The 23,395-nt window shown below is 38.6% G+C and overlaps 4 protein-coding genes across 4 annotated transcripts; 2 read left to right on the top strand and 2 right to left on the bottom strand.

Annotated features, from left to right (window-relative positions):
* Positions 1-520: 520 nt before the first annotated feature.
* IAQ61_000011 (uncharacterized protein) lies at positions 521-3,118 on the top strand (the record flags this gene model as incomplete). The annotated part of the gene is made up of 6 exons (XM_003835110.1): positions 521-615; positions 666-763; positions 817-1,358; positions 1,471-1,598; positions 1,793-2,137; positions 2,188-3,118. The coding sequence occupies 6 exons, from the start codon at positions 521-523 to the stop codon at positions 3,116-3,118; spliced, it is 2,139 nt and encodes a 712-aa protein (XP_003835158.1).
* A 346-nt stretch (positions 3,119-3,464) lies between these two features.
* IAQ61_000010 (uncharacterized protein) lies at positions 3,465-4,814 on the bottom strand (the record flags this gene model as incomplete). The annotated part of the gene is made up of 1 exon (XM_003835109.2): positions 3,465-4,814. One exon carries the CDS (start codon positions 4,812-4,814, stop codon positions 3,465-3,467), a length of 1,350 nt encoding a protein of 449 aa, XP_003835157.1.
* Positions 4,815-5,445: 631 nt separating this feature from the next.
* IAQ61_000009 (uncharacterized protein) lies at positions 5,446-5,646 on the top strand (the record flags this gene model as incomplete). The annotated part of the gene is made up of 1 exon (XM_066094492.1): positions 5,446-5,646. One exon carries the CDS (start codon positions 5,446-5,448, stop codon positions 5,644-5,646), a length of 201 nt encoding a protein of 66 aa, XP_065955345.1.
* A 246-nt stretch (positions 5,647-5,892) lies between these two features.
* On the bottom strand, positions 5,893-7,035 carry IAQ61_000008 (uncharacterized protein; the record flags this gene model as incomplete). The annotated part of the gene is made up of 1 exon (XM_003835108.2): positions 5,893-7,035. One exon carries the CDS (start codon positions 7,033-7,035, stop codon positions 5,893-5,895), a length of 1,143 nt encoding a protein of 380 aa, XP_003835156.2.
* Positions 7,036-23,395: the final 16,360 nt, after the last annotated feature.

Raw genomic sequence — 23,395 nt, 5'->3', positions numbered from 1 at the left:
GCGAAATCTCTGCCGTGGTCGCTGGTTTACAATAGGTGACTGATACGATTTGTTCCAGATAATCACAAGGTCTTTCCTCTTAACCCAGGTTCAAATAGGCGAGTTGGCTTCGTGTTCTCGCATCCCATGTAAGAATCCGGTTCTCCTTGGAAAACGCCTTTTTTCGGACCTGAAGGCCATTGGCATATGCTGTGCCAGCTTCTGATTGGTGATTCAGTCTGACAAGCTGCAGCATGGCTGAGAAGATAGTCGTCCAGCAGGCTTCTTGTCCTGGTCAGATCGGTCAGCTTCCGCTTCAACCCCCCCAACAAAGTGCGCCACGAACGAGAGTTTCAGCCAGCTATGTGCATGCCCATTGTCTCTCCCGAGTGGGGAATCCTTCAGCCCTGTGAGCTTACTTCGACAGCTGCAGCTTAACGTCGTGATGCCAATCCTTTCAAAGACCTCGTTATCCCTCACTTTACTGTTACCGACCGACAGGTCACTCGCACTTGCTACCCAAATACTGCTATGAGAACAAATGATGGCATTCACACGTCGATCTCTCTTTATTCCGCTCAGTCTTATTGGCTTCGCGTGGTCCCAAGGCGCGCAGGATGATCCAATTAAGGCCTTGTGTGTCGCATCCATCTAAGATTTGAAGGTGCTGGGCTAAACATTCCCAGTTGTCGACGATGGGGCCACTCAACAGCACGCATCGATTCTAGGTTGTATATCGATGGTGGCATGGTTGGCAATATTCCCTTCAAGTCAAATTACTCAAGTACGTTGATGCGAACGGATGCGAAGTCGAGATAACTAACAATCTTGTCTCAGACGACTTTTTGTTGTTCAGCGATCTCACCGCCCAGGGTGGTGATGGCATGCCACCTCAGTCAAATAATCTCACAAAGCCTAAGAACGTACCAAGTGTCTCTGGCGGCTACATATGGGCTGACAACACGAACAAATGCTTCTACCAATTTGGAGGCGAGTATGCCGATGAGCCTCCAACCGACTTCAGCATGTGGACGTATGACGTCCTACTGGATCAATGGAACAGCACCGCTACCAATGGCGAGAAATCGCCCCAACGTGTCTCGTTTGGCGCAGGTACGCAGGTAGAGGACCGTGGTTTTGGATTCTATTTTGGAGGCTGGCTGAACAACAATACAACTCCAGACTGGGAGGGTCCATCACTCGCTACTAGTGGCCTAATGCGTTTTGACTTCTCCACTGGCGAACTAAAGAATATCAGTGGACCTGACGATAGCGGGAGAGCGGAGGGCCACTTGACTTACTTGCCAGTATCAGATGCAGGTATTCTCATGTATTTCGGTGGCATTGAAGACCACCATCGCAATGGGAGCTCTACTCCTGTGAGTCTTTGCATGACTGTCTTTGCTTGACTCTGCTAAATGATTCGTTACAGGCGAACATGACTGTGGGTCAAGCCTTTAAAGCACTCAAGGTCGAGACTTACATGCCTAGGAAATTCATATCTACGATCTTGCTTCTTCGAAGTGGTACACGCAGACGGCATCAGGCGATGTACCTCTGACAAGAAGACAATTCTGCGCCGATGTGTCTTGGCCTAATGACAAATCTTCTTTCAACATGTGAGTGTGGTCTATGTTGAGCATTTCCAGCATGGTTCAGCGGCGTCACAAACAAAACATTGCCCTTACCAGTATTTGGGCATCCGAGTGATCGTACAAATATGAAGAGCCGGAAGAGTCACAACCTGACTGTTTGCACACACGATTGACACCTCCACTCGTCATATCTGGCCAACGCAACTGACAAGAACTAGTTATATGTACGGAGGGTACGGATTTGGCGCACTTGCCGCGTTCGATGACGTGTATATCTTGAGTGTCCCGTCATTCAAATGGATAAAGGCCTTCCCGGAAGGCAACGTCCCTGAGACTGCTGTAGGCCATGGCGGATGCACTGCCAACGTGATCAACGGTGATCAGATGATAATCATGGGGGGCTGGTTTCCAACATATGACCAATGCGATGCCCCTGACAGCCAAGGTCAACACAACATGGTATTGGGTTACAATGGAGGCGAAACAAAGCTGTGGGACAAATTTGACCCGAGTCTTTCCGGATATGTTGTTCCTACGCCTATCATGTCTGCTGTTGGTGGCGGGTACGTTCATCCCGCATTGTGAAGCTGTTAAACGGAGCTGATGGTACCAGACCAACAGGAGGAGCGACTGTCACAGCACCTGCAACGTGGGGCCACCCTGATTTAGCTACCTATTACACGTTGAGGCCTACATTTCCCGCACGAACGGCTACTCGGCTGGTACCATCTGCTGCTGCGTCTTCAACATCGAGTGATTCGGATAGGAGTAACATTGCCGCCATCGCGGGAGGCACGGTGGGAGGCCTATTCGGAGCCATAGCGATAATATCACTGATAATCTTCTGTCTACATCGCCGCAAGAAAGCACCGAAAAACGACGTAGCAGATCAGCATCCACCAACTCCACCGCCTGCCGAGCTTGCGGCCACGGCTTTCCCACATGAGATATCAACATCAACTGCTGGCAAGTATGTTGCCATGCATGAAAGGTCACCAAACTCTGGCGCTACCCAGATCTGCTCACAATCCGCTAGCTATGAACCTTATGCCAACCAGCATCCTCCATCTTATGGCCTCCCATCATCGTCTGCAGATACGAATCTCGCCCAGCCAGTTGCATCCACGCAACACAGTCCACACCAGCAAGACGGCAGCGAGCAGTTTCATGCCCCGAACAACCGTACAGCTCAGAATATCTCGCCTACATGGGACCAGCAAGGCACCATCTCTGTGGCCTCGGCGCGCCAGCATTCGTATCCTACACCAACCTCGCCTGGCCGAGCCTCGCTCGACCTCCCCATACAGCGCCCTCCACTGACCTACTATCCTCCGCCAGAATCTTACGAAGACCGAACTGTGGCGCAGAGGCAATATAGTGAAGGATTACAGCGACAGTCACCCAATACAAGCACGAGCACTACACCGGCACAATTCTATTCACTGCCGGCCCTCCGTCCGCAAAATGAATCCCACGGAACAGGCAGCCAAACGCCAACTGGAAGGAATACAGAGTCGAGATTTGTGGAGGCTGAGTATATTTGAATAATTTAAAATAATTTTCGGGGATACAAGAGAGGTTCAAAAAAGCTACTGCTGTGTATTAGCATGGATCTTTTTGGGCTCCGGTAAATAGCTCATCTAGTAGCGCAGTTTTATGCATACCGTGTCTAAATGTCATTCCTAATTCAGATCTTTGTCTGGCGCACTGGCAATTTCAGTTTCGAAGTTTACCTCGGATAGAAGTGTATGTATCTGCTGCAATGTAACTATACTCATGTACGATTTTGGTTGGGAAACATAAATACCACCAACTCGTACGTATTATGCTAAAGTGCTGTCGCTAGCTTCTCCAAACGCTCTCCTCAAGACGTGCATCCTCAAGAGTAGTCTATTCCTCGTCAATGACCCTGCCCCACTCGTGGCTCTCCATGCCCTCGCTTCCCCACATGATACCCTTCAACCATGTCCTCACAGTATCAGCATAGACACCGCAATTCCCCTTTGCCATGGGAACGTCGATGTCCTTCCCACGGAAATGAATCTGGCTAATAGGAGCAACAAACCATGCCGTCCCCGCCGCAAACGCCTCTACCAGTCTCCCCTCCTTGGCCGCCTGCTCAATCTCGAAGATGTTAAATTTGCGCTCCACAATCTCCAAAGCCTCGAGGTCGCTATCCATGCTTGATGAGGCCGTCAGTCTCTCCCGCGCAAGCTCAAGGATGGACCGCCTCGTCACGCCATCCAGCACAATCTTCTCGTTCAAGTCCGCAGTCATAAGCTGCAGTCTCCCCTCTCTGGTTCTCCACACGACGAAGAAATTACTCGCGCCCGCCTCGGTAATTGTGCAGTCGTCTCCAAACAGCCACAGTATTTGGTGGTACCCGCGCTTCCGCGCCTCGCCCTGTGCCACGAGCGAGGGTCCGTAGTTTGCGCCCACCTTGGCGTATCCAAAACCGCCGGGCCACGCTCGGCACATGTCGTCTTGGGAGGCGAGGAGTTTGATGCCGCCGCTCATGTCACCCATGGGTGCGAAACAGCAGAGGATGACAAAGAGGAGAGCCTCCCTCGGGCGTTCAACGCCGAGTGCTGGGTCCGAAGCGATCATCGTGGGGCGGATGTAGAGGAACTGTCCTGGCCGGTCCTTGGAAAGCCATTTCTTACCGTCGGTAGCGCAGAGCTTGACAATCAGCTTGAGGAGTTCCTGCGGCGGGAACCCGGGCAAAGCGATGCGGTTTGTCGACATGAGCATGCGGTTGCAGTTGAGGTCTGGGCGGAAGAGACGCAATTTGCCGTCGAGACCGCGATACAGCTTCATGCCTTCGAAACACTCGGTGGCATAGTGGAGACAGGAGGCAGTGGGTGCGAGGGAGAGGGGCCCGTAGGGTTGAAGTGTGGGTGCGTCCCAGCCTTGCTCGACCGTCCATCGGGCTTGTATCATGTGGTCGGTGCATACTTTTTGGGAAGCCATTTCTGCAGAACCGACGGCGGGGACGGAACGAGGGGTGTGGGTGTATGTGCATTGTAGTTTTGAGGCATCGAGCTCGGCTAAGGAAGCCTCTGTTGGTTCTTGCGACTTTGAGGCTGGCTCGTTGGGCGGTGTTGCGGTTATGGTAGAAGTGAGAGATGCGGAGTGTAGTTGGGATGGCGCGGCCTTTTCGAGGGCGTGTCGGATCCCATCGTGTGTGAGGTCTGTGACGGTGTCGGTGTGATTGGGGGGAGTGACGGCAATAGGCGCCATTGTTGCTTCTAAGCTAGGGCGTATGATGCGCAAACGGGTGTCAATGTGATGTGCGAAGGACACACTGGGCCTATGGAGAGTGTGAAGGCGAGGTACGAGTACTTTTCTTGTTGGAGTGAGGGAGACGGCCAAGGTAGTCAAGCAAGCTTCTTATACGGTACGTTGTGCACCAGAAATTTCAATCGAAAGCCATCACGCGGCACAAACGATGGAATGCCCAGGCCTAATCCTATGCCAGTCAAGTCTGCCACGGTCCACCACGGCCACTGTTTGTTAGTGCAGATTCCGCCTTGCAGCGTGAGAAGAGATACCGGTAACGAATTCTTTTTGCACCTCGGTGTGGACCCCCAAGTCCGCAACCAGCAGACTTTGCAACACAGCAACGTCCATTGCAATTGACCCTCCACGCCAGCAGGTTATGCTTTTCGCCGACCATGTCCAGAGGGGCAAAAGCATGACGAAGGAGGGATTCAGGAAGCCGTGGAAGCCGGTATGATGGTTGTTGGTCTGCCGCGGTACCAGATGTTGGTTGTTTGGGCGCGGGGCGTGCCGAGCCTGTGGTATCCAAGTACCGCCGCGACTATCCGCTTTGTTTGTGCAGTCAGTGTACGACTTTGCCGCCGTAAGAGTCATGGGGAAGCCAATGTCGACCATCATACATGCTGTACGATTCGGTGACGGTCATGTCAAGTTCAAGCACATGATTGCGATGCTGGAACTCATTGGTGCAACGGTGGTGCTCATTGGAGTTGCTCGCGCAAAACACAATGGTGGGCTTGGGCATGGCCTGCGGTACGACGATGGCAGGTTTCGTCGGCTGTCAGCAGTCTAACAAGTTGGCCGCGCTCTGCATAAAGTTCGCCAGAGGTTCATCAGCAAAGGTTGATCATCTGGGTATCATTTCGTGCAACTACAAAGCTAGAGTAAGTGAATATCGCCAAGGCATTATAGGCATCCCTGTCCTACCGAGCCGCATACTCTACGTATACATTGTGTAGATTTCCGTACTTGGCCTATATGCACCCACCTGTATCCGTCATCAATATCACCTCGGCTCTAAGAGGAACAAACCTTGAGCCTAACCGCTTACTTCACGCTCAGGCATCATCTGAGATGATCGAAGGCCATCGATGCCTCTGAGAATGCCATCTGCAACTTCCCCGACCCGTCCTTGTAGCGAGCTAAAGTCCATTTTGCTAATCGCAGCGTTGATCTGCTCGGCCACGGCCTCGTCCTGGATCGTTTCTGCCATGACTTGTCCTTCTGTCCGCCAGTACTCCTCCCGCACGCCTCGCAATGTTGCATCGCGATTCACCGAGTTGCTGAGCAGACCAAGTGCGCGTAGTTTGTTCAGTGTGTCCTCGGATTGTTTGGTCGCTAGTTCGAGGCGTTCGGCCACAGAAATGGGCTTTGCAAGCCATCGATTCGTACTCGTGACCCAGAGGAGGAGCGCAAATGCAAGATCTACAAGTGCGAAGGCCATGTAGCGTAGGAACCGCACGCGCCAAAAGGCAAAATCTAACTCTTTCGTGGTAATTGCCCGCTTGTTGGCTTGGAGATCGTAGAGCCCCATGTACGAACACTCGCACAAAAGCATGACCAGGCCAACGACAATGGCATGCGTGCGAAACCGCGACCCTTCGGCTCCGACAAGTGAAGAGGTCGCTAGACCGAGTGCACCAAGTTGGAATATATGTGGCGTGAGGATGGCTGGCAGTGTGTAGAGGAAGTAGTACAGCTGGTCGTCCTCATTGGCATCTGCACACCAGATGCAGTTCAGCACCGAATCTGGTCCATAGGTAAGGTACAACAGCTTGTTGCGAGCATAATTGAATTTGACGCGTAGCGCTTCGTCGTCGGCGGTAAGCGGTCGCAGATGGCGGAGTCGTGCAAACAATACGCTCGTCTCTGTCCTTATATGGCTTCGTGTCTGTAGGAAGATGTTCTCAGGCGCGAAGCGTGCAAAGGACAAGACGAAGAAGAGACATGCGCTCAAGAACAACAGGTTCAGTGCATGCTTGACTCTTTGTGGAACCGGTCGTACAGGCGCATGCGCACGGTGATCAGTCGCCCTGGCTGTCGTGAACAAGTCGAAAGCGCGGGGTAGAATGAAGGGCCCGAAGATGATGAGGATGGAATGGATGTTTTGCGGCAGGAAAGTGAGGCGTGGTATCACAACGTAGGATATTCCCATCAAAACGACGGAGCGTAGATTAATCATGGCGCGTGTATCTGCTAGAGAGCCCCGAATGTCCCTCGTTGCTAGGCGTATAAAAAGAGTGTTGTCGCAACATGTGGCCTTGTGGGAAACTTTCCAGGACAGTGACGTGTTGAAGAGCACACATGGGTGAATCGCGGGCGTTGTTTGCACGTGTCCTCCTGATCGGGCTAAGTCAAATACGGTACAGGTACGGTAGCGAGTGAAATGCGCGGACGTCGAAACCTCAGCAAAGCCTTGGTACCTTCACGGTACACCTCCCTCGGCCACCATGATCAGCACGAGGATTGAGCATTCACGCATCAACATCTCTTCCTCCGAAAGCTCATTTCGTCACCTGTGTCCAAGTCTGGAGCAATGTATATCGATCACGACGTGTCTTTCCCTACGACTCAGCAAGACTCCGCAGCACATTCGCACCCATAGTGAGCACTAAACGCCCCAAGTCGTGCAATCACAAGCCGCCGCTCAGGATTGGCAGGTTGACCACTGCATGACAATGGGACAAGATCATCACGCTCGTCACTGCAACGGCCAGCTCGTGCATGTTCAATCTCTTCAGCGATACAAGTGGTAGGTGGTCGGCATAGCAGGAAGCCTTCGGAGGCTGTGTATGCCAAGTGTAGACAGAGTATTGGACAATCTAGATGACAGGAAAAGTATATTGCTGCTTGAAGAAGGGTGCGGTGCCGTCTATGAATGGACAGATGATGCAGAACTTTGCGCAAACCTTGACGATATTTTGCCGACTTGCCAAAGAACAAGAGCAGTGAGCAAAGAGACAATCGGCCTAATGCATACCGTAGTACACTGTGTTGTTTGTACATGACAGAGGAAGGTATGTCCTGATGCAGCAAGTGAGCCGTTGCGCTCGACCGAAATACAGGACCCATAGCCTCCTCACCTGATTACTATACTATCTGGGTAGATGCCAACATTGACAACAACTACTAGCCACTGAACTGCACTTGCTACAGCTCGTTCACGCATAGTAGCACAGTAAGCTTACCTCGATATTGAGAGATTAGGAGAAAACTGTTTCATGCCATGGGGAATCCAATTTTCCGAATTTCCAGGGTCACTACCGGCACTGCGCAAGGGTACCGACTGACTTTTATGTATATTTTCCCCGATCAGCTTCACCACGGCCCGAATCTATAGGTGTAAAATCTGACTTCGAGAAGGCTTAGCAGCAATCAAAACAAGAGCAATAAGCGCGATACGGTGTGGCCACGAAGGATCTATCTCGTCCGAACCGGGAAGTGCTAATTGTCCTCGCCACAATAGACTAATCGTCCTCGCCCTAAGCACTTAGCGCCAGGTACCCTGGCCACCTAGTAAATTAGTAGCAAGCTAAGGTAGCACTAACTATATTATACTTTTAAAATATATTAGATAGAAAATATCTAATAAGGAAAAATTTAAGGTATATATATAAAGTAGACTAGTAGTAAAAACTAAGTAGTAGTATAGCTATTTAACCTAATATATAAATATTATATAGTAATAAGATCCTACTAAAACACGCCTAAATATCTAATTTCTTATTACTTAAATATATTACCCCTAACTTAACTAATATTACCTACTACTATAGAGTTAATAGGCTCTATTAAGCTTATAGAGCTACTATTACCTACTACCTTAGAGGACTCTAGTAAATCCTCTACTAAGGATTCTACTATTAAGGAGCCTAATCTATCTTACTAATATAAGCAGGAAGATAAGGAGTCTAATTTAGAAGTCCTATTAGATACTAAGCCTAAATCTAAGTTAGAATCTAAGCTAGATATTCTAGTTAAAGCTATAGTTATTTAGCCTAGCCCTTAATAAGGCCCTTCCCTATATTATAAGTATTACTAGCCTTACTAGATTAAGCATAGAGTACTATATAGTAAGGTTAGTAAAGGAGTCTATAATCTTACTAATCTCTAGAAGCTATTAAATTATAAGTATAACTATCTCCTACTACTAGAAGCTATATATAATAGCTTTAATAAGGCTATCTAAGCTATAAATAAGTAAGTAAAGTCCTATAGGGTAGCCTATAATAAGTAGTAGTAGTAGAAGAAGGGGTGTTATTAGCTTCTTATAGTATATAATTAGTAAGAAGGTAAGCCTAAGGTAGGTGTAGTAAGGGTTTAAGTAAGGGTAGGTGCTAGTACTATATAGTATAACTATAAAATAAAGTTTTAGATTATAGTAGATAACTATTAAGATCTTAGTAGTTAGTAGTAAGTTAAATAGGTAGAGGATAAGCTAAGTATTACCTATAATTACCTACTAGTTTCTAACCTATATATAATAGCGTAGTACTAATAAGTAACGTATTTAGCTAAAATAGGTACTAAACTCTAGAGTATATTTAAGATAGCGCGTAGTTCTAAATAAGCGCTTTTATTAATATAGGAAAGGTATCCTAATATAAATTTTTTATATAAAGATATTTAAAATAAGTATTATAAGTTCTAGATAGCTAGAATAAGTAGCTAGATATAGGTAGAGGCGTTAGTAAAGGAGATAGATATAGGAAACTATTAGTATTAGTAAGTAGTATTTTAATATTGCAATATTTCTTATAGTATTATAATCTATAAATATATTCACCCTCTAAGCTAGGCTTCTTTAGGTATATACTAGTCCTATTAAGGCTAGATTATATCTATGCCTTAGAATTTCTACTGCTAATTTAGAACACTAAAACTTTTAGTTATAGTATTAACGTAGATAACTATATTACCTCTATTATATTTTTCTATCCTAACTCTATTTAGCTATTCTAAGAGTTACCTAATATCCCCCTTATTAACTACACCTTTAAGATAAATAAATACTACTTTCCTCTAATTAATTTTATTAGCTTAGGTAGTAATAATAAGATAATCTAGCTTAGGGTAGCAATAATCTATAACTAAGCTAAGGCTATATTCTTATAGGTGCTCTAAAACCTCTATAAGCTCCTTAACTATTATAGTATTATAGTATAATTTTAGGCTATTAATTATAATCTAGCATTTCTAAATATATTAGATTAGGTATTTAACATGCCTAGAGTTATTATCTACTACTAGTATATAAATAAGGACGTTCTATTATATCTATAGTTAAAAGTTTTAGCAGAGTTTAGGTAGCGTTATAAGGGTTATAGCTAGGTTAATAATAATAGCACTAATAAATATTTGTAGCTATACTATAACCTTATTACCTTACCTACTAAAGCTAACTATTTAGCTAATCTACTATTATATAAGCAAAGATCTACTACTATAACTACCTACCTCTAGTAGTATTAGCTTAATAACTACTCTACTAAGATTATAAGCTATTATATTAATAAGCACCCTTATTTCTAGCTTACTATAATAAGTAAAGTTAAGGAAGCACACTATATTATTAAGGAGTAGCTATAAGGTAGTTAAGCTAACCTCCTTACACTATTTTAAAGGCTCTACCTATTCTATAAGGAGTATATAAAGTATATAAGGTTAATAAATAGTATTAAGAACTTCTAGCTTTAATTTAACTATTAGAATTTAATATTTTTAGTAGTATTTAGGCGTATAACCTAGTATATACTTATAATAATAGTAAATAACCTAGCTTACACGCGCACTAAGCTATATAAGTAGTAGCTTAATAGTACCTATAAGTTCTTGTAGTGTACTAACTAATATAGTAGGACGCTTAGTATACTATATTAGTATTTTCTAGTAAATCTAAAGCTTTATTTAAAGGTACTATAAGTAGTAGATTACTACCTATATTAGTAGGTTAATTATAGCTAGGCTCCTTACCTTAAAGTTACTACTACTCCTTATAAGCTATAGATAATTATTACTAAACTACGCGCTAAAAAATATTACTATAAGGGCGCGGGCTAGTCTAGCAACTAGTATAACCCTACTTTAGCTAAGTAGATTAATAATAACTACCTAGCCTTACTACCTACTATATTACTAGCTTATATAAGGTAATAGTAGCCTACTAAGCATGTATATATTATCCCTTACCTACCTTAATTATAGCCCTAACCTCTACCTATACTATAACCCTTACCCTACCTACTATAGCTACCCTACCTATAGTAGGCAATTTACCTAGCTCCTTATCCTTACTAGGCTCTAATAGCTTAACTATAGCCCTTGTAATAGTTAGCTATATAGTAGTACTATTACTAGCCTTAATATTAGTAGTTAGGTTAATATATTAACCTACCTACTAGCTATAACTACTAGAATTAGCTTCTAGGTAGGCAATCTAGTAATCTAATAGGTAGGTGGGCAGGTAGGTAATAGGCCTACCTATAGTCGCTAGTATCCTAATATATTAAGCACCTATTACTAGCTTAACTACTTGCTTTATAGTAACTAGCTTATACACTAAATCCCTATATACTATTACTAGTACTTTACTAGAGCTAAAGTACTATTATAGCTTATAGCTAACCTAGGTATTATATTCTATATTATAAACTTTTAAGTATAAGGGCTAAAATATAGCTATGTAGTTAATATAATCACGTGGTATATCCTTTACTCCTAGGCTAGTAAATCTAGGTTAGGTTTAGGTCGCATAGACCTAGTGCTTAGGTTAGGGTTAGGTTATATAGGCTATAGGCTTAGGTTAGGGTTAGGTTATATAGACCTAGTAGTTAGGTTAGGTCTTATATAAGCAAATATTAGTTAAGGTTATATAGGTAGTGTATAGGTTATAGCTATTCTTATAGTTATATATAAAATACACTATATATAGACCTCTAAAATAGGGTTATATCCTTTTATTATAGCTATTAATTATAGTAATATTATAGCTTTTAATATTTACGTGGTAAAGGTTTAGTGTACTCCTCTACTTATTTAGGTATATTATCCTTAGTTACCTTAGAATCTTCTAAACTACTAGAAATTAGAACCTTCTATCCTTTAGCTATCCCTATATTTTATTTCCTAGAGCTAGCTAGAACCTTAAAAAGATCCTCTATAATATTATCTAATATAAACTAACTACCTATTATAGTAGAATCCTATTCTTTATAAGAAATAGCGTGTTTAAGAACTATAAGCTACTAAATTTTCTATATAGAAAGGTAGTGCCTCTAGTCCCTAATAAGGTCCTTACTAGTATTAAATACTCTTTTAATACTAACCCTATAATCTAGATAGGTAGAATATTACGTGCTACCTATATAAGTTAGGGATAGGTAGCTTTATTTAATTTCTACTAGTCTAGGATATTAAAACTATCTCCTTTAATAATATAAGGAGTGCTATAGTATATTTTACCCTCTTAGCGTGTTAAGCCTCCTTTACACTTATTAGGGAGACTTAGGGAGCTACTTAACTAGGAGTAGTCTAGTAGTAGTAGCTTTCTAAACTACTCCTTACCCTATAATTATCTAGTAGAAGCTATTAAAGATTAGGGAGAGCTAGGGCGTTAGGTGCTATTATATTAATCTAGGTATTTAAGGAATTATTAGTAGTAGATATATTTATTATAAAGATCCTAAGTATTATCCTAGCCTAATATTTAGCGTATACTATTATAAACATCTATAATTAATATACCTTATAGACTATAAGCTTTTATAATAGATCTAGGATAGTAGTATAGTTAAATAGGTAGCTATAATCTTTATCTATCCTCCTATAGTATTTTAAGAGTTTTCCCCTACCCTTTTTAGTAGTAGCTTTTACTACCTTTAGCTATTTAATATTTTCTTAGTTACCTAAATCCTCTCCTAAGTTATTATTTATCTTATCTAAGAAGTTAAAAAGCTAGTTATATATTAACTATAAGTATTAAACTTAAGGTTTCTAGTTTTAGCTAAGGTAGGTAGTAATATCCTTAAATCTTTCTAGTATAGTAGTAACAAGCTTAAGGTAGTGCTATTCTCTAGAGGATAGTTAAAGTCGCTTAAGATTACAGGCGCTAATATAGTTATTATCCTCTCTAGAAGCGCTAGTAGAGTTTATTATAATTTCTTACTAAAGCTAATTATTAATATAGTATTTAAGGTAAAGAGCGTAAGACTATATATTATATATATAGTTCTATTAAGTTAGTATATCTTATATAACTAATAGACGTTCTTTTAGTAGTAGGTTCTATTAGGTAGTAATAAAATACTTAAATTATTATAGCAATTAATTAATTATAATATATATTATTCTAATCTAATAGTAGCTTAGTATATAATAAAAAACTATAATAAATATATACCTTCTTAAGTATCTTTAGGACTAATATATTAGAATTAATTACTTATATCTACTATTTAGGTATAGACTTATCTAGGCCTAAATTATAAGGGGCTACTATCTAGAGGTGCGTAATAATATCCTAGACTACTAGGTTAATAATATAGGCAAGGCATAGCACTATATTTTTACTTAGGCTTTACTAGATCCTATTCTCCCTAAGCTTAGCCTTAAGCAACTAAGCTAGTGTGCTATTATTACTAGTATTAGTAGAAGTAATAGCTAATAGCTTTTATTTGTAGCCTATCTCTCTAAGAAGCTAGTGTACTTTTATTACTATTAATTTACTAGTGTGCTATCTATAAAGGGGTATAAAATCTAGAAGCTTCTTATAGAGCTACAATTAATTAGTAATATAGTAGCCTTTTATAGCTAGGAAGCTAAGATAGTTACTTATAAACTAGGCGTCTAAGGTAAGGGAGATCTTTAACTTCTTACTAAAGTTAGTAAGAAGGGAAGATTTAGTAATAGTATATTACTCCTAGAATAGCTTCTAAAATCTATAATAGATAATTATTATAGAGTTAGGCCTAAGGAATTAAATAAATTATTAGAACGTAGGTCGCTTTGTAAAGGGCTTGGGCTTATGCCTAAGCCTAGGTCTAACACAAGACGGACCAAGTCTAACACCACTACTAAGCGAACACACTAGACACCTATAAAAAGGCGTAGAGGGCTTATCTCTCCTTTAAGATACTAAATACTATTATTAACGCTTATTGCATTCTCCCTTAAGGCTAGTCTATAATATTTTAGTATCTTCTTCTAAATATACTATAATAGTAATAAGAGATAGACGCGCTAGATATTTAGAATAACTAGGTGCAACCTAATACAGTAGAAAGGCTAATATAATAGGTCTATAGATTAATAGAATAATAGGCTTAAGACTCTGCTATAATAGCTATACTATGTTAATAGAATAAGGAAATACGCAATTAGATTCTATCCTAACCCTCCTCTAAGCCCGCTAGGTTTAATAACATACTGCCTCTGCCCTCCCCTGCCTTATATTGCAAACCCTTCCTAGTTAGCTTGCTATATAATAGCACTAAGGCAAACTTCTCCTCCTAGCAAATAACTATAGAGTTTAAACTGCGTGCAGATAAGGTCTTTATTAGGGATAAGGAGGCAAGATTTATATATATTTAGTCCTAATTATTACCTATAGTCTAGCGCGCTATAGTACTATACTTTAAGGATAGTGCACGTAAGTATTAGGATATAAGCAGGTTTCTAGACTACCTAGCGTTCTATTATAGCAACTATTATAGGCAGGAGCGCGCCTAAGTTATGTTAGAACACTTATATTAGGGCTAAAATTAGCCTTTTATAGAGTTCTTTGTAAATTTTGTGCAGCTCCTTATATAGTTAGGAGGTTTACACTAGGATAATAAATAGAAGCTTTTATAACTTTAGTAATCTCTTAATAGTTATATACGCTTAGTTTCCCTTAATAGGGGAGTCTCTAGGACAAACTATAACGCAGCTATAGAGGAATATAAGATAATTATAGTAGATATTAAAATAGCCTCTCTAGAACTAGGTTTTCTTTAGGCTAGTAAGTCTAAGGAACCCTAGTAGAAGTCTAACTTAGATTAGGACGGCGATATAAATATAGTAGAAGTAGCAGCCTTATTAAGTGTACCTACTAAACTACTAATATTACGTCCTAACTAGATCCTACAGGACCTATTTAATACACAGAAACTAGCTAAGGTCTACACCTAGTGTAGATAGGGTGGTTATTTTATATATGCATACCCTAATGCCCTGTTACTACAACTAGTAGGTGTTAAGACAGTTATAGTATTAGCAAGCGGCCCTAATTTAGGAAACTAGCTACCCCTAACTTTAGGCTAAGTTAGGGGTATAAGGAGGACACTATAATAGAGGAATTATTAATAGCAGAGGCTATTAAGTGTCCCCTAGATATTAAGGCTAGGTTAAATAATCCTCCTTTCTTTATTCCCCTCCTCCTAGGTAGAGTAGAGAACGTGCAAGCAATAGTTAATTTAGGGTGCTAGTATTTTAGTATAGTTAAGGAAAAGTTAGCAAGATAGATTAGTAGGAACTTTATAGATATTCCCCTGCGACCCTTGCAATATACCTAGGGAATTACTAAGGGTATAAGAATTTTATAGTTAGTAGTATTAGACTATAATTTAGATAGTTAGCAGTCTTAGCTTTTAGCCTTTGTAGTACCTAGTCTCTCCTATTAACTAATACTAGGCAGACTATAGCTGTGCAGAGAGGGCGTTGTTATAGACATTCTATAAGGCGAATTAATAATTAGGAAGGCAGGAAATATAGTAGTATAAGAGAGCAGGAGACGCCTATATCCTACCTATATCTCTATTATCTTAGGTTTAGTTATAGCAGGGTTGCTAAATTAAGGACCCTAATAGGAAGATATATAGGTATAAATTTTTGCAATAAATATACTAGATATTTTATAGGTAATATATAACTTACGCCTAATAAAATATCTAGGAAGTGTTAATAAGGGAAGTCCTATTAATATACACACTATCTATATTGCTAATAGCACAGTTCCCTATAAGCCTAAGTATAAAACTAGAAAGACAAAGTTACTACTAGAACTGTAAGAGTTTAAGGACCTGTTTAACAAAGAGTTAGCAAGCAGTTTGCCACCCTATTAGGGTAGTATAGATTACTATATTTAGTTAACAACTCTCCTAGATAGAACCTAGCCTAACCCCCTATAGGGTCCCCTATACCCTATATCTTATAATTAATTACTAGAACTAAGAACATAACTTACTAGATTAATAGACAAGGGCTAGATCTAAGCAAGCTCTTCTGTAGCTAGAGCTCTAGTATTGCTAGTAAAGAAGCTATTAGGTAGTTAGCGCCTTTATATAGATTACTAGATGCTTAACAGCATAATAATATTAGACTAATACCTACTACTACTTATTAAGGAAACTTTGCGCATACTATCTAGCGTAAATTAGTTTACAAAAGTAGATATTTGCGCTACCTTTTATAAAGTTAGAATAGTAGAAGGTTATAAGTCCTTAATAGCTTTCTATACCTAGTTTAGGTTATATAAATAGTTAGTATATCTATTTAGTCTTAGTAGTGCGCTATCTACTTTCTAATAATATATTAATGCCACGCTTATAGAGTTACTTAGATTATATATAATAGCCTACCTTAATAATATCCTAATTTATTTAGGAGGAGACTAGTTTAACTATATAGAAAAAGTAAAGCGTGTACTTATACTATTAAAAGAAGCAGGACTATACCTAGACTTAGAGAAGTGTGCGTTCTATATTAAGGAGGTACGCTACCTAGGCTATATTATTAAGGCAGGCAAATTACTTAGACCTAACCCTAAAAAGCTTAGGGTAGTATAGGAATAGGAATCCCCTAGGAATATAAGAGAGGTAAGGAGTTTTCTAGGTTTTACTAACTTCTACCACAATTTTATCACGCAGTTTTCTAAAGTAGCAGCGCCTTTAAACTAACTAACTAGGAAGGACACCTAATTCTAATAGGGAGAGGAAGAATAGAGTGCATTTAATGCACTAAAAAAGGCATTTATATCTAGACTAGTACTAGCGTAATAGGACCTAGCTAAGGAAACGTTATTAGAAGCAGACTATTTAGGATGCGCTCTTAGGGGTTGCTTATTGCAAAAAGTTAGGGGCGTCTAGCGCCTAGTTACTTACTACTCTATAGCACTAACGCTAGAGAGATAAAACTACACTATATATAATAAGGAATTGCTAGCTATTATTAAGTATCTTAAAAGTTAGTTAGCAGAGCTATAAAGTATTTACAAGCTATTCACAATATTTATAGACTATAAAAACCTAGAGTACTTTACTAGCCTCTAAAGCTTAAGCGAGCAATAGTGCTGCTAGGTAGAGGAACTTTTAAAATACTAGTACATCCTATAGTATAGACCTAGCTATCTTATAGGACAACCTAATACCTTAAGTAGGCAACTATAAGATTTAAACTCCTCTAAAGCAATACTATAGTTAGTAATGCGCCCTAAATTAATCTAGGTTATAGTATTAGAAGTAGAGGAGGCGTCTAAGTTACTAAAGGGCGCTAGCCTCTTCGCTAACCTATATATACAGACACTATAGGACAAAGTAGTATTAGAAGATAAGATATACTAAGTGCGTCTTAATGCGGTCTAGAAAGGCGCTAGGTCTTTCCTAGTTCTAGCTAACACAAAGCAATAGATTAGGGACTATACAATTAGCGTATATAGCACTTTGCTTTAGAGGGGCGTTATTTAGTTGCTAATATAGGAACCCCTTATAACTACTATTATATAGCAAGCATATAAATTAGGTTTAGTAAGATATCTAGGAAAGAATATAATATTTTAAATACTGCGCCGCGACTATTATTAGGATAGAATATTAGGAGACGTTGCATAGTATGTCTAGAACTGCTATTATTATAGTGCTTACATCTCCTAGAAACGCTAATAGGGTCTATTATAACCTATACTAGTTATATTACAATACTAGTCCTAAATATCTATAGACTTTATAGTTAACCTACCTATAAAAGATAATAGCAAACCTTAGTTCCTATTAGTTATTACTAATAGATTATCTAAATACGTTTAGCTTAAAGCAATAGTCTCTATAGTAGCTAATTATTGTGCAAGGATCTTCTAGGATAACTAGTGGCAGTTCTAGGGCTTCCTATCCTCTATTATTACTAACTAAGGCTCTAACTAGTTAGGATCTTTCTAGATAACGTTGTGCTAGATAATAAAGATAAACTAGTTACTGTCTACTGTATACTACCCTTAGATAGACAGCGGGACAGAGCGGGCAAACCAAGAAGTGCAGGTGGTGCTGCGCATAATAGTATGCTTTAAGCAGACTAACTAGCCTAACTACCTACTAGCCTGCTAACTTGCACTTAATAATAGGGACTCTAGTATAACTAGTGTTAGCCTAAATCTTCTTTTAAATAGGTATACTATAGACACTCTATAAAAGCAAATATTACTACTAGTAAAGCCTAAGAATCCTTATAAAGAGGCTATAGCGTTCTTATTATACCTATAGAGGGGTGTAGAGCTAGCGTAAGCTACTATTGTATTCTAATAGTAATAATAATAGGAAGCAATAAACTAGTCCTAATAGCTAGCTAAAAAGTTCCTAAAAGGCAATATAGTTTAGTTTATAATACGTAATATAAAAATAAACTAACTAAGTAAAAAGTTTAACTAGCTATAGGTAAAGTACAAAGTAATAGAAGTCCCTACTCTACTTATAGTAGTATTAGACTTACTAGGGAACTTATATAAGACTGTGTATATAGATCTGCTAGAGAGAGCTGCTAATAATCTACTACTAAGCTAGAAGCTTTAGGACTTATAACTAGGCCCTATAGTTACTCTAGAAAATAAAGATGCAACACTAGATAAATAGGAAGTAGAAGAGATCCTTTGTGTAAAGAATACAAGAGGAAAAGGGAAGCGTTAAGTCCTAGTAAAATAGAAGGGGTATATTAATCTAATATAGCACCTGCTAGAGGTAGTGTAGGATACTAAGGCTCTAGATAGGTTTAAGGAATAGTATAGGGATGTCACGTATAATAATAGCCTAATACGTATAAAAGCTAGGAAGTAAGTATAGAAGAAAACTAGAATAATAACTTAGACCTTTATTATAATTAAGAAGTAGAAAGGTATTAGAGATATCTTTTATTTATCCTAACAACACTCTAAGCAAGTGCCCTGCTATTAAAGTTCTATAAGGTAGCTAATAATTAGGCGGTAGTGTCTATACTATTACTATCTATAACTAACCCCCCCCTAGCTCCCCCTAAACTATTATTTATGTTATTCTAACGCCTCTACGTCTCTTAGTAATAGTAGTAACGCTTGCGCGTAGCATAGGTAGGGGACAACTTAGTTAACAAGTATAAGTAGTAGTAGTAGTAGTAGCAGGAGGAGGGTAGTGCTTTAATAGTTTGCTAACATATAGCACCCTAGGCCTAAAGAAAGCTAATATTAGAATATATATAAAGGGAATAAAGGAAAATTAATACTAATAATAAGAGTCTTAATACTGCAGGTAGTGCGCTTAGCAGCGCTCTTAAGCTTATTAATTTAAAGGTTAGTTTAGGCCTAGGTCTTGTTTATACGCTAGTTAATACGCTAGAAGGTAATACTAGTAGCAGTGGCAAGCTATATAATATTATTGTTGCTATAACTACTACGCGAAGGCGTAATAGCAGACTAAAGGGGAAATACTAAAGTACTAGTAGTAGATAGAATAATAGCACTAAGCTAATACTAATTATAGGCGCGTAAGTAGGTAGTAGGGGCAAGTAGAGTAATAGTATTATTAGTTTAAGCCCTTAATATAAGATCCTTAAAATAATAGTAGAGCTAGTAGAACTATAGTATAAACTAGTAGTAAGTGCCTTTAGTAGGTTTTCCTATAAAGGTTCTAAGGGTCCCTTTCTTTATAATATAGAGGCGATCCTCCTAGTAACTATAATAAAACTAAAGCTAGTTATGGAGGGCTTAGCAGACGTTAGGATTATTAGTAAGTATAGCCTCTAACCTAGTATAGGTCTTATGACTATAATAATAAGACTTGCATAAACGCCCTAGACATAGTTAGAACTCGCTATAAAGAAAATAAAAATTAAGGGGAACTTACTACTACCCTCCTAATAGTTATACTTACTAAAAAGATAAAGCTAGTTAATATATTAATTATAGGGAAGTAGCTTTACAAAGCTACTATTATACTTCTTATTATCTAAGTTACTAGAAATAATAAAGCTGCTAAGTAGCTGTGTTTAGGGAGACGCGTACTAAGCAAAAGTTAGTATAGGAAATATAGGGAGAATATTAGAAGTACGCACCTTATCTTAGTAGGCCTAGCGCGGGTCTAACCGCCTTATAGTGGATCCCTACTACTAGCACTAGCAGCAGCAGACAAGGATATAATAGAGGCTAAATAGGCAGGATTAATATAGAGAGGGTAGAAAGAGGGCTAATTAGTAGAGAAAATCTATTATGTAATAAAGTAAGTTTAGGAAATTTATAGTAGGGTAGGATAGCTATGTTAGAACTTTTATAGTAGGGTGCTAAAATAAGCGCATAGACGCTACGCGCGCGTACTACTTAATATATAGGCCTGTTATAAATTAGGAAGGAATATAAAGATATAATAATAAAACTAAAAAATATAGCAACAAAGCCTAATATAGATTATAGAGGATAGAGATATAACCCTAGACCCCTAGAAAGACAATTTCACGATGGTTTATAGGGAAGGTTAGGGGTATGTAAAGGGCTTAGGCTTATACCTAAGCCTAGGTCTAACACAAGACAGACCAAGTCTAACACTACTACTAAGCGAACACACTAGACACCTATAAAAAGGCGTGGAGGGCTTATCTCTCCTTTAAGATACTGAATACTATTATCAACGCTTATTGCATTCTCCCTTGAGGCCAGTCCATAACACGCTTAATTATCTAGAAAGACTAATTACTATCTACTACTACCTATACTAGTTTAGATTTAAAGGCAGCCTAGGTATATAGTAGGATTATCTTATTACTCTTATAGGGAGTAATATAAGGACTAGCTGTTTTTCTATAAATAGGAGTTATAACCTGCAGGTAGTTTTATAACTTTAGATAGTTAAGAAGGTGCTTTATACTAATTACTTTTAGTAGTAGGTGCTATAAGGCAAACCTATAGTTATAGTAGAAAATATATAGATAACTATCTAATAGTTATATAGCCTTCCTAAAATCCCTCTATATCTAGCCTATATAGGTAGGGCTGTCCTATTATAAGTAAATAGAGGTAGAATCTATAGCCTACTTAGTATTTTCCTACTATATATTCTAGATTTAAAGTAGGTCCTTTTTACTCTTACTTAGATTAGGATTTAGGAGTAGATATTTAAGTAGGGTTAGGGTCCTACGTAGTCTACCTTTTAAAATATAGGTTGCTATAACCTTAAGATTATAGAGGGTATCTAGAAGATACAAGAGATTGTATAAAGAAGCTATAGATAGTATTAGGTAGTAATAGAAAGTAGTAGAGTAAATATAAGATTAGTAGTAGAATAATGTATAGGGATAAGCGCTCTTTATCTCTAGCAATTAAGTTTATATATTAAGTAAATAGGATACTAAGTAGGTTTTTATATTTATAAAGAGAAATAGAGTAATCTTAGTAGTATAAGACTACGCGCGTGATTATTAGCTATACTTAACCTTATAAGTTCTATATAGCGTTAATTATAATAATAGACCCCCTAAATTCTACTAGTTAAACTATATTAAAGTATAGGCTAGCTAAGTATATTTAAATTAGAAAATCTATTAAAATTAGTCTCAGTATTATTATTATTATCTCCTAAACCTAGATTATACTTATTACTACTACTATTATCTATCTTAAAATCCTTATTAGCTTCCTTCTTATATTTACTATTACCCCTAACTATATATTAGTTACTATCATTAATAGTAGTATCCTTATCAACACCCTAAATTAGTGTAAGTTCCTATTACCTAGTACTATTAGTATATTTATATAATTAAGGGCTATAATAAACTTACTACTACTCTTTAGTTATTACTACATATAGCTCTTATTTTATAAGACTAGTAATAAACTCTTACTAACTATCTCTTGCCTCCTTATTCTTAAAAGTGTTATTTATAAGGTTAACTAATCTATCTTAATAGATTTTGCGTATTATTTTATAAAGAATTCTACTAGAGCCCTATACCTAAGTAATTATATAGCTTATAGTTAATTCTTTGCTAGACTTTCCCTTAGTATATTACACGTCCTTAATAGATTTCTAGTAGCTTCTAAGCGTAGTTTAATAATTAATATAAGCCTACTTTTTATAGATAATATCTAAGGCAGTCTATAGCTACTTACCTACTAATTATTAGTATAGGTATATAATAATCTACTATACTAACTTATAGCTTTTCTTCTTATTATATCTTTTCTAGTTTAGTTACTCCTAGCGTTCTACTAGATACTACTACTTATCCTTTTTACTAAGGCGTATATATTACTATAACTTTTTAATCTTTTTCTTAAGCTAGGATTATACTATATAGTCTAATATATTTATAACCTTAATTTCCTTTACCTCCTAATCTTAAAGTGCTATATAATCTCTCTACTAAATAGCGCGCGTAGTATTACTTAAGGGACCCTTATATAGAACTAATATATAGGTAGGTCTACCCCTATAAGACCTACCTTAACCGCGCTACTAAATTATAGCCTAGATCTCTTGCTACTTAGAGGCAAATCCCTACTTAAATTAGCTAATACTATAATAATATACTAGGATAATTATACTTATTAGACTCTCCTATTCTGCTACCTTAAATCTATTAGGTATTTTATACTTAGTAGGGGAAAGTATTATAGACTAGCCTTAAGGGAGAATGCAATAAGCGTTAATAATAGTATTTAGTATCTTAAAGGAGAGGTAAGCCCTCTACGCCTTTTTATAGGTGTGTAATATGTTTGCTTAGTAGTAGTGTTAGACTTAGTCTATCTTATATTAGACCTAGGCTTAGGTATAAGCCTAAGCCCTTTATATACCCCTAACCTTCCCTATAAACTATTATAAAATTATCTTTCTAGGGGTTTAGGGTTATATCCTTATACCCTATAATCTATTTTAGGCTTTATTTCTATATATTTTTAGGTTTTATTATTATATCTTTGTATTCCTTCCTAATTTATAACAGGCCTGTATATTAAGTAGTACGCGTACGTAGCATCTATACGCTTATTTTAGCACCCTACTATAAAAGTTCTAATATAGCTATCCCCCCCCTACTATAAATTTCCTAAACTTACTTTATTACACAATAGATTTTCCCTACTAATTAGCCCTCTCTCTACCCTCTCTATATTAATCCTACCTATCTAGCCTCTATTATATCCTTGTCTACTACTACTAGTGCTAGTAGTAGGGATCTACTATAAGGTAGTTAGACCCTGCGCTAGGCCTACTAAGATAAGGTACATACTTCTAATATTGTCCCTATATTTCCTACACTAACTTTTGCTTAGCACACGT

The sequence above is a fragment of the Plenodomus lingam genome (assembly GCF_022343315.1).
Source record: "Plenodomus lingam strain CAN1 chromosome Unknown contig_1, whole genome shotgun sequence".
Lineage (NCBI taxonomy): Eukaryota > Fungi > Ascomycota > Dothideomycetes > Pleosporales > Leptosphaeriaceae > Plenodomus > Plenodomus lingam.
The sequence above is the reverse complement of the archived record's forward strand: the minus strand, read 5'-3'. Positions and strand labels throughout refer to the sequence as shown.